Below are 12395 nucleotides of genomic sequence, written 5' to 3'. Positions count from 1 at the left end.
GTCACATATTATGAACCCACAATCTAGCAATCCATTAATTTGTGATGATATAAATTGATTATTTGCGGGACCTAAAACATAAGGTGGATCTGTGCCTTTATAATTAACTTCGCCCGATCCCTACATATTACACTCAAATAAAATATAAAGATGAACAACATTTTCACATAAAAGTAAAGAAAAAAAACCATGGAATTGATTGAGCTTGATTTCACCTATAATCAATATGGTTGGATAAATTGTTGTGGTGGGGTGGAAGTTTAACCTATAATATAGAAACACTAGAAACATATCGACTTTTTTTTTTTTTTTTTTTTAATAAATAAAAAAATTAAAATTTAAAAAAAAAAAAAAAAAAAAAAAAAAAGCATCACATGGGGTAGGCACATAAGGGGTTGTTGATAATTAGGGGTCAATCGACCCTTTTATGCTAGCTAAGCTAGTAACTACGATTGAGTAATAATCTTTGATGAAAAAAAATAAAAATAAAGGAAGCAAATCAATGAGAATATCCTGTTAACCACTTTTCCATGCACAGAACGTGTAGTAGTGTTGTGAACTTGTGAAGTGACTATCTAAGTGGGCATCTTAATCTTTTTGTATGTCCATTTTTTGTCAGAAATAAGATATCATGTTTTTATGCAACTTAACATTCTTTCTTCCTTATTCTTGCTTATTATTACCTTCATCCCTAAGGTTCCATGTCAACCTATACGTAATCATTTCTAAAGGGAACAAAAGGGACTATTGGTATGTGTCTTCTTCATGTTTAGGTAACAATTTAAGACAAGGACGATCGAGTTTAGTTCATAGCTAAAATTAGATTCAAATACGATCTAACAAGTTTTGGTGAATAGGATTAATTGATGATATACAAATATTATATTTAATAAGTTTGGACATTTATGTTTAAGTGACTGTTAGATAATTCAAAATCACGATTCAAGAAGGAACTATGATTCTTAAAAAAAAATAAAAAATTTAAAACAATTATATAAGCCTATAAGGTTAGTGCATTGCCACGTGACATGTTTTGATTCTGTCTCTAATTAGGATTGACAAATTAAAGTGTTCTCATGTTGTGCCGTCTCACCAATATATCAGTCAATTGCACATTATGACCCACAAGTAGAATCATGTTGTCGGGCCGCCTAGTTAGGCGGTGCTAAGCTAGTTGTAACGAAGCGTGTGTCGTCCCTGTCATATTGCAACGGTCGCTAGAAAAAAGAAGCCCGAGTCTAGCCCACCACCAACCAGGCACAATATTCTGTTGAGTCTTGCAGCTCGTGCTTGGCTCATGCATGCATGTACATGTCGGTCCACCATACATTATACATTAGTGTATTACTAACCTTAATCTTATAATATTTAATATGGTTGGTAGATTGAGCAAAATCTTTCTATAATCTATATTTTTTTGTTCCTAGTAAAAATTCACCTTTATTTACCTACTAGCACATAATACTACCTACTTAGTACTTACCAATTACCATTAGGTTTTTAATATGCAATGTTTTGCTCATGAGAATGACCCCAACTCTCAATAATAAAAAATTCCAATATCAATATGCCTAGTGTCGAGAATTAGAGGATAATCAACCTAGCTCCTTTTTTTAATTTAATGCGTTGAGACATTTGGACATTTGGTAACCACTTAGAGTAGTGGCTTCCACGGCTCTAGCCCTAGCGTTGTAACTTACTATTGATGAAGCTTAAAAAAAAAAAAATTTAACAATATGAATGTCGAATAATTTAGTTAGCAGATTCAACACTTGTGTGATGGGGTTATCAACATATTATGATCTGTCGTGACTTGAATTGATTAGATGGTCCTGGCTCCCGCCCACCAATCATGATCAAGTTAAAGCTACTTTCATGGATCCCTAATGAAAAACAAGAAACTATATCTAGCAATGTACTGTACTACATTACTACTATTAAGGAAATCAAATTCTTATTCACTCAGATTAAATTAAGCTGCAAATAAGGATAAGTTACATGATAATAACATTCTAAATTGGCGTCTTACCATAAACTAATACACTTAAATCTAAAGATGGGGTCCAAGATTAAAGCAGCAGATTGACTACTGGAAGACTTTAATTAGTAAAAAGATGAAGATTGAAAGAAAAAGAAGAAGATTTAATTTAAAATACAGTAGCTAGATACATTCCCCTTTGATATTTTTCATCTCAATCAACAACAACTAGCAGGCTAGCTAAAATACAAATTAGACCATACAATTGTATTCAAATGCGTTCTTTTATAGTCTACTCACTTAAAATTTACACAATCTTTTCCCTGATGTGTGTTTTTTTCTTTTTAAAATCAAATTAAATTAAATATATGTTTTTTATATACTAATGTAAATTATTAAAGATTGATATATAAATAGTATACATTGAAACAAATGTAACAAGTATAATTATAAATTATTACGTAGTGAACTCATAAATGATATAAATAGATAGAATTAGGATAAAAAAAAAAAAAAAAAAAAAGACAAACTGAATAACAGGAACAATCCTATAAAGTGAAATATCTCAAACAAAGTTAATATATCTAACTAGGGTCCAAATTTATCAGCTCCTCTATTTCTTAATCCAATCATCAAAGTTAAGAAAATAAGCATGTGTGCTTATACAATTATAAAGTAAGTAAAAACTTTAGATTAAAAAAGAAGGGGGTCTAGAAGCAGACATTAGCTAGATCCCCACAAACTCAACATGCACTTATTTATTTTATTTATTTATTTTTTTAAAAAATTGACTTACTTCTTCTATGATCTATGGAAAAATATCTTGATTTTGAAGAGTATAAATGTAGGTCAATTAGTTAATTAGTATTAGTAAATAATTAATTTTAATGAAAAGTACTCTTTTTGAAACAAAAAACATGCGCGGGTTTTGCGGTAATTTGCACTTTATTAGGGTTGTTAGGTCAAGTCCAATATGATACTAAGCTCCAAATATTATTTTGGGATACATGCACGTTAGCCTTATTAGAAATCATTAGAAATTTAGAATGTTAGGTGCATGTTTGATCCATGCACTATTGCTTGATTATTTAAGGAGTGATAGTATAAAATTTAGATAAATGTGTCAATTTTATAATTCATAGATGGGTAGACCACACCAATTTTCATAATCTTATTATATATAAATTTATAAAGTCATAAGACGTTTTAAATTTGTATTTCATTTGCATTATTATATCCGATTAACAAAATACTCATTTTGATGTGCCGCTCCTAGGTACATCTAAACTTTGGTGTATCTATTAAGACTATTATTATTGGACAACTTTGCCAGCCTGAGGTACTAGTTGCACAACTACTCGATCTACTAATAGAGTGATCGAGAAATCCAATAAACGTTTGCAAGCAATGTATATGCATTGCTTGTCTTACGAGCATCCAAACGACCTCTTGATACACACGAGTTACATGACATATGATCTTAGTTGAGCCTAAGAAAGCAGAGTAATCACACATATGCAAGAAAGCAAAGGTGACAAAGCTGAAAAATGTCAAAAGAAAGATTATGAAATCAACTTTGAACTCCTGGATATATATAACTTTACGTACTACCTAGTATAGATAGCTCGGTCCCGACCTTAATAAAAGACATAGTATAGTGGTAGTTGTAACAAGAGAAGTACCTTTGTAAATTAAAGCGCCAAGTTTGAAATGCAATGTAATGAGACCACTATAGCACATTGATCAAGCCGACGTCAAGGCAGTAAAAAAAGGGAAACTTAGTGGTAGTGGCGGCCGGTAGATGAAAACATCATTTTTGTCCCATTGGTATTTTTATTATAACGAAATGTGTTCGGATTATCCATAACAAAGGGATGTGTTTAAACTGTATATCCATATTCTAGATAGACTCAAAACACCAAAAAAAAAAAAAAAAAATTCTAGATAGACTCAAAACTAAAAAAAATAATTTAGTCAATTTATGTACTCAAGTAAGGTATCATTAAGGTACTTAATTATTATTAATAGAGTATATAAACCAATTTGGGAATTCGATCAGGAATTTAACTTATGGTTGAGTTAAACCTATAACATGCTATCAAGAATTAGCATAATAAATAGTCGCGGGTTCATATCTCATTGAGTCATCCTTTCAATTAGAGTATTTAGCGACTTTGCTTGATAGATTATATAATTCAATATTGTGCTTCAATATACAAACCTCATAGTTTATCAAACCGCATAGTTTAAGACACTTTGTCTCAAAAACAGTTAGTGATCAAAGTAGGATTAATTTTCCCTAATTATCCAAATTTTAGGCACATGATCCATCTATAAACACACATTTGGGCCAAGTTTGGTTATGGATGGTGCTTAAGCCGGATCCTAGAAAAAGTTTGGAGATTGGCCAAATTAATCCTTCCTTAATTAACTTTCTATTCTAGCTTTATTGCTTATTCGATCAGTTATGTTCCATTAATGTATGCCGTTCCTATATTAGTATTTCCTAGAATTTTGTTTTCTTTCTATATCAAAATTATAGAAAATGTATACTTATTGACAGTTATAGTATTTTACAACTCTCAATCACTTACAACTTTATAAATTACAAAGTAGAAATCAAGTTAAGAACAATCCTTACTATGGGTTATCAAACAAAAGTAATTTTAGTTATTCTATTTATTCCAGAAATTGACATAGTTTGGCTTTTTTTGTTTTTTTCACTAATTACTATGATTATATACTAACCTTTTTTTTTTTTTTTTTTTTTTTTGAAAGAAGTCCCAAAGGACACTAAATTTCATTAATATAAGCCATACGACATCTACAATTGACAATGAACGATAATGAAAACGAATTTAACAAAACCAAACAAGAATTAATCGGGGAAGGGCTAAGAATCCAAATACATAAATATAACAATTCGGCATATTCTCGATTCGTTGTCTCATACAACTTTTTGAGTGGATCCGTCGTCGCTTCACAATTTTGTAAGAAAGTTAATTCTTGTGCTGATTCCGTAACCCGAATCCGAGCCCTAATCAATAGTAGCCCCGCACAACCGGAGACCAAATTAAGCACAAATAAAACCTTGTCTTTCGAAGGAGTACGAAAAACCTTGTCTTTCGAAGGAGATCGAAAAAACCTTGTCTTTCGAAGGAGATAAACCCTTTCTTTCGAGGGAGACATTATTGTAACCTAAAACAAAAGGCTTAAAAGAAAATAAAGATTGGGGCTTTCCACCGGTGAAATCCGATGGAAGTCCCTTGAAAATTGACAATGGAGACTAGGTTTAGGAGAGAGAAGAGAGAAAAGGAGGCTAGGGTTTTTTAATTTTATAATTATATACTAACCTTTTAGATAGGTATTAATGTGAAGTTTTATAATTATTTTTTCAATCATTTTTACCAATGTTTTATTATACGTAGTATATACTAATGGTCAAACTCATGCATCGACATATTTGTTAAGTTTGAATACGTCAATCAATTTGGAACGAAAAGAGTATTGGTTCATATCATGACAATCTCGGTTATGCATTGGTTTAGCAATAATGGACCCACGTGAAAAAATAGCATAATATAACAGCTTTAAATTTTAACGGTATTTGATGCAGATCTTCTTTTTTCATTGAAGTTAAAGGTATTAGCTTAAATTGGCCCTAAGATCATACGCGTAATATGTAAAACAATTTTTACATTTGTCAACCAAACAACCCTCGTGTTACTATTATATTAACCGAATCATCAATTGTATTCTTTTCACACACACACACACACACACACAAAAAAAAAAAAAAAAAAAAAATCACTAATTTCATACCATTATCCTTGACTACTACTGTAGAATCATACTCAATTACTCATCTCTCGAATTCTGATTTCGAAAGCTTATCACAAGTTCTAACTGACTAAAAGTGAATTCAAGGCTCACATCAAAAGTCTCTATCCCAAATTATCCATCATAATTCATCAACATTCAACATTAAAGCAACCAAACTAAATTAATGCAACTGGCCCATAATTGGTTATGTGAGCCCATACATTTAAAAGCCTCAGCCCATAATCACAACCTAGGATTTATTGAAGGTGACAACAATATGATAGTCACTATATTTTGGATTTTACAGCACAAGCTAAGAAATTTATCACACGTTCATATCCTGCCTCATTAATCTCATGGGTTCGTTCTATTGGAGCCTGCTGTTATGCTTAGACTTGAGATATATGTTATTAATCTCAAACTTTTTTGACTTGAGTATGGGCGTGACAAAATTTCAACCCTTGATACATAAACTCGAAATTAAGTGGGTTCAACTGTTCAAGCTTACGCCGTATATGTTACAATGGCAGTAACAACCCCCCCCCCCCCCCCCCCCCAACATAGAGCCGAATCGATACTCTTCTGGCAAAGATAAAAGTTGTTTACTTTTCTTTTCTTACATATCACATTGCTATGATATGCTCCTTCATGCTTTAAAATACTGTAGTAATGGGGTAATTGCCCTACTTCTTTACCAAAAAAAAATAAAAGTATAGATAAAAAAAGCCGAATCTTCGGTGATAGCATAATTTTCTTACAAGGATTCTAGGAAAAAAGAAAGCAGCAGCAGATCTTTAACATCAGTGTGCTGACATCCACAAAAAAAGCCTCAGTAAGGAGTAATTATGTTTCTTCCATCGACTTCGAGAGGAAGAGAAAGAGAACATATATTAATACAAGGTTAGACTTACATCTTAATTTACAATGGAGGTTGAAGAGAAGGGGGAAAACAGGTTACAACAGGAATTCGTAAACACGAATATGTACAATTCACATTACAACAGTCAACAAAAACACAACACATGAGAAACTCTAGACACAGAAGATAAGCCTCAGACAGTCGGAACATGCATCAATAGCACAAACTATTATTGCATATTTCCTTATAAGATAATAAAAGCAGGTAAAAACTTAAGAAAGAAACCTAATTAAGGATGAAGCTCCTAGCGAAAATAAATATTCTTCATAGGTCTCGATCACCATACTACAGAGAATATAAAGAGCTTAACCGCATAGTTCCATATTTTGGTTGACAGCTTCTGGATGGTAATGCATAATCTCCTGCCACATTGATTCCCTGATCATTTCTTCATCTAAATCTTCATCAATTTCGAGATCAATAGGGAATTGTGCAGGAGGGTTAGCTCGAGGGTCATACAAAGGAGACATGTATGGGTGTTGGAGAGCCTCAGTCACGCTGATTCTCTTTGTTGGATCAAAGACAAGCATCTTTTGCAGCAAGTCTATGGCTAAAGGATTGGCAGTTGGGTAAAGGCGAGACAAAGAAGCAGTAGGAGAATAGGGGAGTGATTTTATGAACCTTTTGGCCTTGGGATTGTCAATAAACTCAAGATCAGCATCTCTTTGGCTACCAAGGATGTTAACTATCAATTTTAGTTGGTTCAAACACTCGGTACCTGGGAACAATGGTTTACGACCAAGAAGTTCAGCAAAAATGCACCCAACAGACCACACATCAATGGAGGTTCCATACTTGTCACAGCACAACAGTAGTTCGGGAGCTCTGTACCAACGTGTCACCACGTACTCTGTCATAAATTGACCCTTGCCACTACTTGTACGAGCCAATCCAAAGTCACAAATTTTTAGATCACAATTTGCATTTATAAGAAGGTTTCCAGGCTTCAAATCACGATGAAGGATGTTTGCCGAGTGGAGATACTTCAGACCTCTCAGCAACTGCATTCAAAGATGTATGATAAATTTGTCAAATAGAAAGCACATGTACTTGCATCAATCTTAGCATTGAATTCTACAACACAAACTGACTTATTCAAGAACAGATATACATCCAAATTTATATGTCCCTTTTTTTTTTTTTTTTTGGTAATTTATATATTTTATTTTGTTACTTTCTGTAAATCACCCAAGAGAGCACATTGCTAAGTAATAGCATGATAGAAACTTTTCAGCACATTAAAGCAAGATCTGGAATCATGCTAGCAGACTTTACACACAAGCAAACAAGTTGGTAAACACGAAGTAGGATGAACAGTCCATATGAACCAATATATGTACTTGCAAGAAAATACTGCAATATGCCAATACACATATATGGTCAAACTACATTAAGCCCATCATAAGAATTTCCGGAAAATAATTGCTTTGAGCATGAGGAATGTGAACTCAACAAGAACAAAGAGAGCGAGGAATATAGAGTATAGACTTATTATCATACAAGATGTCCACATATGAGAACGAAGTTATTACTAAGAAATTTATTTTATTTTTTTTTGGTGAAGATTACAAAGAACTTCATGGTAGTAAATGTCATCTCAAGTTCTGATCTTTGGGAACATTAGCATATGAACATAAGAAAGGATGGCTCTATGTGAACATGTAAAAAGTGATACAGTGATTAAAATACAAGAAACTCTACAAACAAGTTAAAGCATACTTGTTTTATTAGAAAGCAAAAGTTCAAAGACTTCAAACATAGATTAGTACATTTAGATTGAAGGAAAGAAAAAGAAATTTGCGGCTTTCATAAAGATAAGCAAAGGTCCAGCATAAACATTATTTATAAAGATTTATTTAAACTAGATTTCTTAAAGATTACTGCTTCTCAACTTCAGTATGCTTTCCCATATAGACTTCACAATGGACATCATTTTCTTTCTCTCAATTTCATAATGATCATCATTCCTTTCTTTTATAAAAAGAAAAGAAGGCTAATAAAGAGGATTGATAGGAAAACAGAACAAAACATGATACAAACACGATATAACAAATCCAAATCTAGAAGTAAAAATAAGCAATGAAACTTTTAAACTCGAGCATCTTGATAAAATAGAAAATACCGATTAACTCAAGTTCAGACAAACATGCTAGAAGATCCACCACAGTCAAAATCCTAAATGATAATGCCAACAGTTACTCATATTCTAATTATTACAGTAAAATTTATTAAATCATCAATTCATCACATAGAAACACATACACAGAACAATCGTTGAATGCTACAATGAACGAAAAGTGACACTATATGTTATACCTGAAACAAGAAGTACTGACAATGATCATTCGATAGAGCCTGAGAGGATTTAATAATCTGATGAAGATCTGTGTCCATAAGTTCATAGACCAAATACACATCCTTGAAATTCTTTGGATGGGCTGGCAACATGACATCCTTTAAAGCAATCACATTATCATGCCTAAGGTGCCTAAGAAGTTTCAATTCGCGCAATGTTCTCAGCGCATCAACACGATTCTCAAAAGCATTATGGATCTTCTTTATAGCAACTTTCTCATTCGTCTCTTTGTTAATGGACGAGCAAACAATTCCGTATGCACCCCGACCAATGGGTTTAATAGGCACATACTTTGTGTCAATCTCAAACAAAGCTTGCCACATTGAATAGTAATGCTTCCCTGGGCATCTAACACCATTTGGAGGCTCAACTTGTGTTGCCATTACCTTCAAAGTCACAACATATAAAATTAAGTATAATTACAAAAATTCCACTATTTTTTCTTGCAAAGTTATCTTCATTGATAAATTAAGCATACATAAAATTGTCTATAAATGGGACAATTAAGCATAATCCAAACTTCTATAATAGATTAGATTAACACTAGTTAATTGATCATAAACTTCATAATCCAAATAATTCTCATATTAACCTAAGTTAGTTAAACATAAACATTATACTCCAATTTTCATAGATAAACAATACGGAGTAGTTAATTGTCTAATTGAGCATGAACATCATAATGATAATCGAAACTAATTTCATAGATTAAGACAAGTTACCTAAGCATGAACATTATAATCCAAACTGTTTACATACATCAACACTAGATAACTAAACAGAAAATCATGGCCCACACATCAATCACATATTAAGTACAAAAGAGCATGTGATAAACGTTTCCAATTTCAAAAAAAAAAAAAAAAAATCGAAGCAATGAAAATACAGAAGCAACTTTTATGAACAACAAAAAAAATTGTAATTAAATCTTCATACTGTTAAAAAAATGCTTATATTTGAGCTTAACATAGTAGCGAAAAGACAAACGATACTAAAATCATCAATATGAATTGTAGTTTTTATTTATGATTACAAACAATTACAAGAATTTAAATACGAAGTAAATAAATTGAAAATTATTCATACCTTTGAATCAAAAACCCCAGAAAGAAAATTTACTCAAATTGGCAGCAAATATAAATAGAAATTAGAATCAAAGCGTCGCTTTTATCATCAATCCCCAGAAAAATTGCATCCTCGAACTTACTCCAAATAGAAACATCTTCAAAATCCGACCTTTTTAATTCGACTTTTTTTTTTTTCTTCTTTATTTCAACAAAATTCACTAAACCCACAAAAAATCAAACCTTTTACTTTAAACCCAGCTAAAAAATCAATCAAAAGGTTGGAAATTTAGCAAGAAAAAAGAGGAAAAAATGTCATCAATTGAGAAAAAAAACATTGATGAACAGATCTGAAGCAGGGGAATTGATAAGTAATTTGGAGGGAAAAATTGGAAATTAGAAAGTGGGTAATGATGAAATTGAGGAGAGAGAAAAGAAAGAAGATGGAGATTATTGGATCAGATCCTCGATTAGAGAGATTATATAATTGCGTCACGATCAGTTGAACAGAGGAGAGAGAAATAATGAGGGAAGAAGGGGAGAGGTTGCAGAAACAATGAAAGAATGGATAGGTGACAAAATAGAGCCATTATTTCATTTTTTTTTTTTAGATTTTTCCAAACAAGAAAAAAGAAAAAACTACTCTCTAGTTAAGATTTTCTTATGTAACTTCTAAATTTAGGGGTCTTTTGGTCGGATAATTTTGAATAGGTTGGAATGGAGTTATAATTCATTCCGTCTAGTTTTTTGTTTTGTTGAGGTTTTAGTAATAGAGTCTCATATCCAAGGGTATATAACTTCCCCCGGAGAAAATCATCTGTCCTATAGTTTGTGTCCCACTGGTGTTCCACTAAATATGATTGATTCTTAAAATATTTATTTGCCTTTTAAAACTTAAGAAGTGGGACCTTCTAATTATTACAACCAATGATATTAAGTGGAACACAAATGAAACATGAAAAATGGGACAGAGGATTTAAACCCTACCCATAAGACCATAAATACCATACCCACCTCTCACCCTAAGATTCACATTTCATTCTACTCGTATTAATGAAGGATAGACTCCATTCCAACAATTAAACCAAACAACTTTGAACTAGTACGAGTTTTAGAATTCATACCTCTCTAGTTATTCCATACCAATCCAGTCCAACTTGATGAACCAAACACCTCCTTAGAGACGGTTTAAAAAATTTAGGAAGAATTTTGATGCTTAACAAACAAAAAATGTTTTAATGCGATCTTATGTAGTAAGGTTACTTGATGTGAAATCTAAGAGAGATGGACTATAAAAAACACTCAATAAAAGGATTGTTTAGTTTATGTTCTCATAGTTAGATTATCCTACAAATTAAATTTAGATTTAACGTGGATAAAAGGTTTTCAACATGTATTGATTTCATTTTAATATCATTCTAAAATTGAAATTCTTCCAATTTCTTTTACTACATAGCAAAGTTCAATGATTGACCCATCAATAAAATAATTAAATTAATATATGGAGTATTTGTTTGAAAAAAAAGGTAAAAATTGAAATTTTGTTGTTGTAATAAAACTAATTGATTCTACACAAAAAAACTAAAAAACAAATGATAAAAAGGTGTTAAAACTTCACCTTATTAGGCCTGAGCGTGTTGAGTAAAAACAACTTGATCCAATCTCTGACAAATACCACATTTTTTTTTATACATATATCTGATTCGACTTGATTAATCATGTTTAGACCTAATTAGGTTTTAAACAAAATTTCTTAAGGTGAAATAGAACCCATAACCTCACCCTTAACTCAATTCCAAACATAATATACTTCGTTTGTGTTCAAGTTGTAACTTTTCATTCTAGGTAAAGTTTTGGGTGAGACGGACTCACGTGAGTCCACTATCATGTTTTTGGTGTTGCGGGCCTCGCTCGCGATCGGGTCTAGTTAGCCCGCGCCTTTTTATTGGACTTTTGTTATTGAGCCCGGTCTCACGTGAGTTCGGTCTCACACAAAACCTTTTGTTCATTCTATTATTCCCATTAAAAACACAATGGAAAAAGTAAAAGAAGTGGAAAGAGTCTTTAAACATAAATTTAGTTGGCACCTCAAATCAAAGATTATTTAAGATCATTTTCTAACTTTTTACATGTTTACATATATAATCTCCTAATTACGGAGTAATACCTTGCATATCATTTGACTTATGATTTCAGCCAAATTAATTGTAAAAGTTTATGACATCAAACATCAAGTATCAAATTTCATTTATGAAA

At 31.9% G+C, this 12395-nt stretch overlaps 1 protein-coding gene across 1 annotated transcript; it reads right to left on the bottom strand.

Annotated features, from left to right (window-relative positions):
* Positions 1-6669: 6669 nt before the first annotated feature.
* LOC145613377 (mitogen-activated protein kinase homolog NTF3) lies at positions 6670-10682 on the bottom strand. The gene is made up of 3 exons (XM_081668474.1): positions 10162-10682; positions 9036-9461; positions 6670-7720 (listed from the first exon to the last, which is right to left on the bottom strand). The coding sequence occupies exons 2-3, from the start codon at positions 9456-9458 to the stop codon at positions 7025-7027; spliced, it is 1119 nt and encodes a 372-aa protein (XP_081524600.1). The 5' UTR covers positions 9459-9461; positions 10162-10682; the 3' UTR covers positions 6670-7024.
* Positions 10683-12395: the final 1713 nt, after the last annotated feature.

The sequence above is a fragment of the Chenopodium album genome, chromosome 25 (genome assembly GCF_948465745.1).
Source record: "Chenopodium album chromosome 25, dcCheAlbu1.1, whole genome shotgun sequence".
In the NCBI taxonomy this organism is placed as follows: domain Eukaryota; kingdom Viridiplantae; phylum Streptophyta; class Magnoliopsida; order Caryophyllales; family Amaranthaceae; genus Chenopodium; species Chenopodium album.
The sequence above is the reverse complement of the archived record's forward strand: the minus strand, read 5'-3'. Positions and strand labels throughout refer to the sequence as shown.

Excerpts from the sequence above, each read along its gene's own strand:
- LOC145613377 (XM_081668474.1), bottom strand. The coding sequence starts at position 9,458 with ATGGCAACACAAGTTGAGCCTCCAAATGGTGTTAGATGCCCAGGGAAG. Across the intron at positions 7,721-9,035 it reads GTCAGTACTTCTTGTTTCAG|TTGCTGAGAGGTCTGAAGTA; the intron begins GTATAACATATA and ends CTTTGAATGCAG.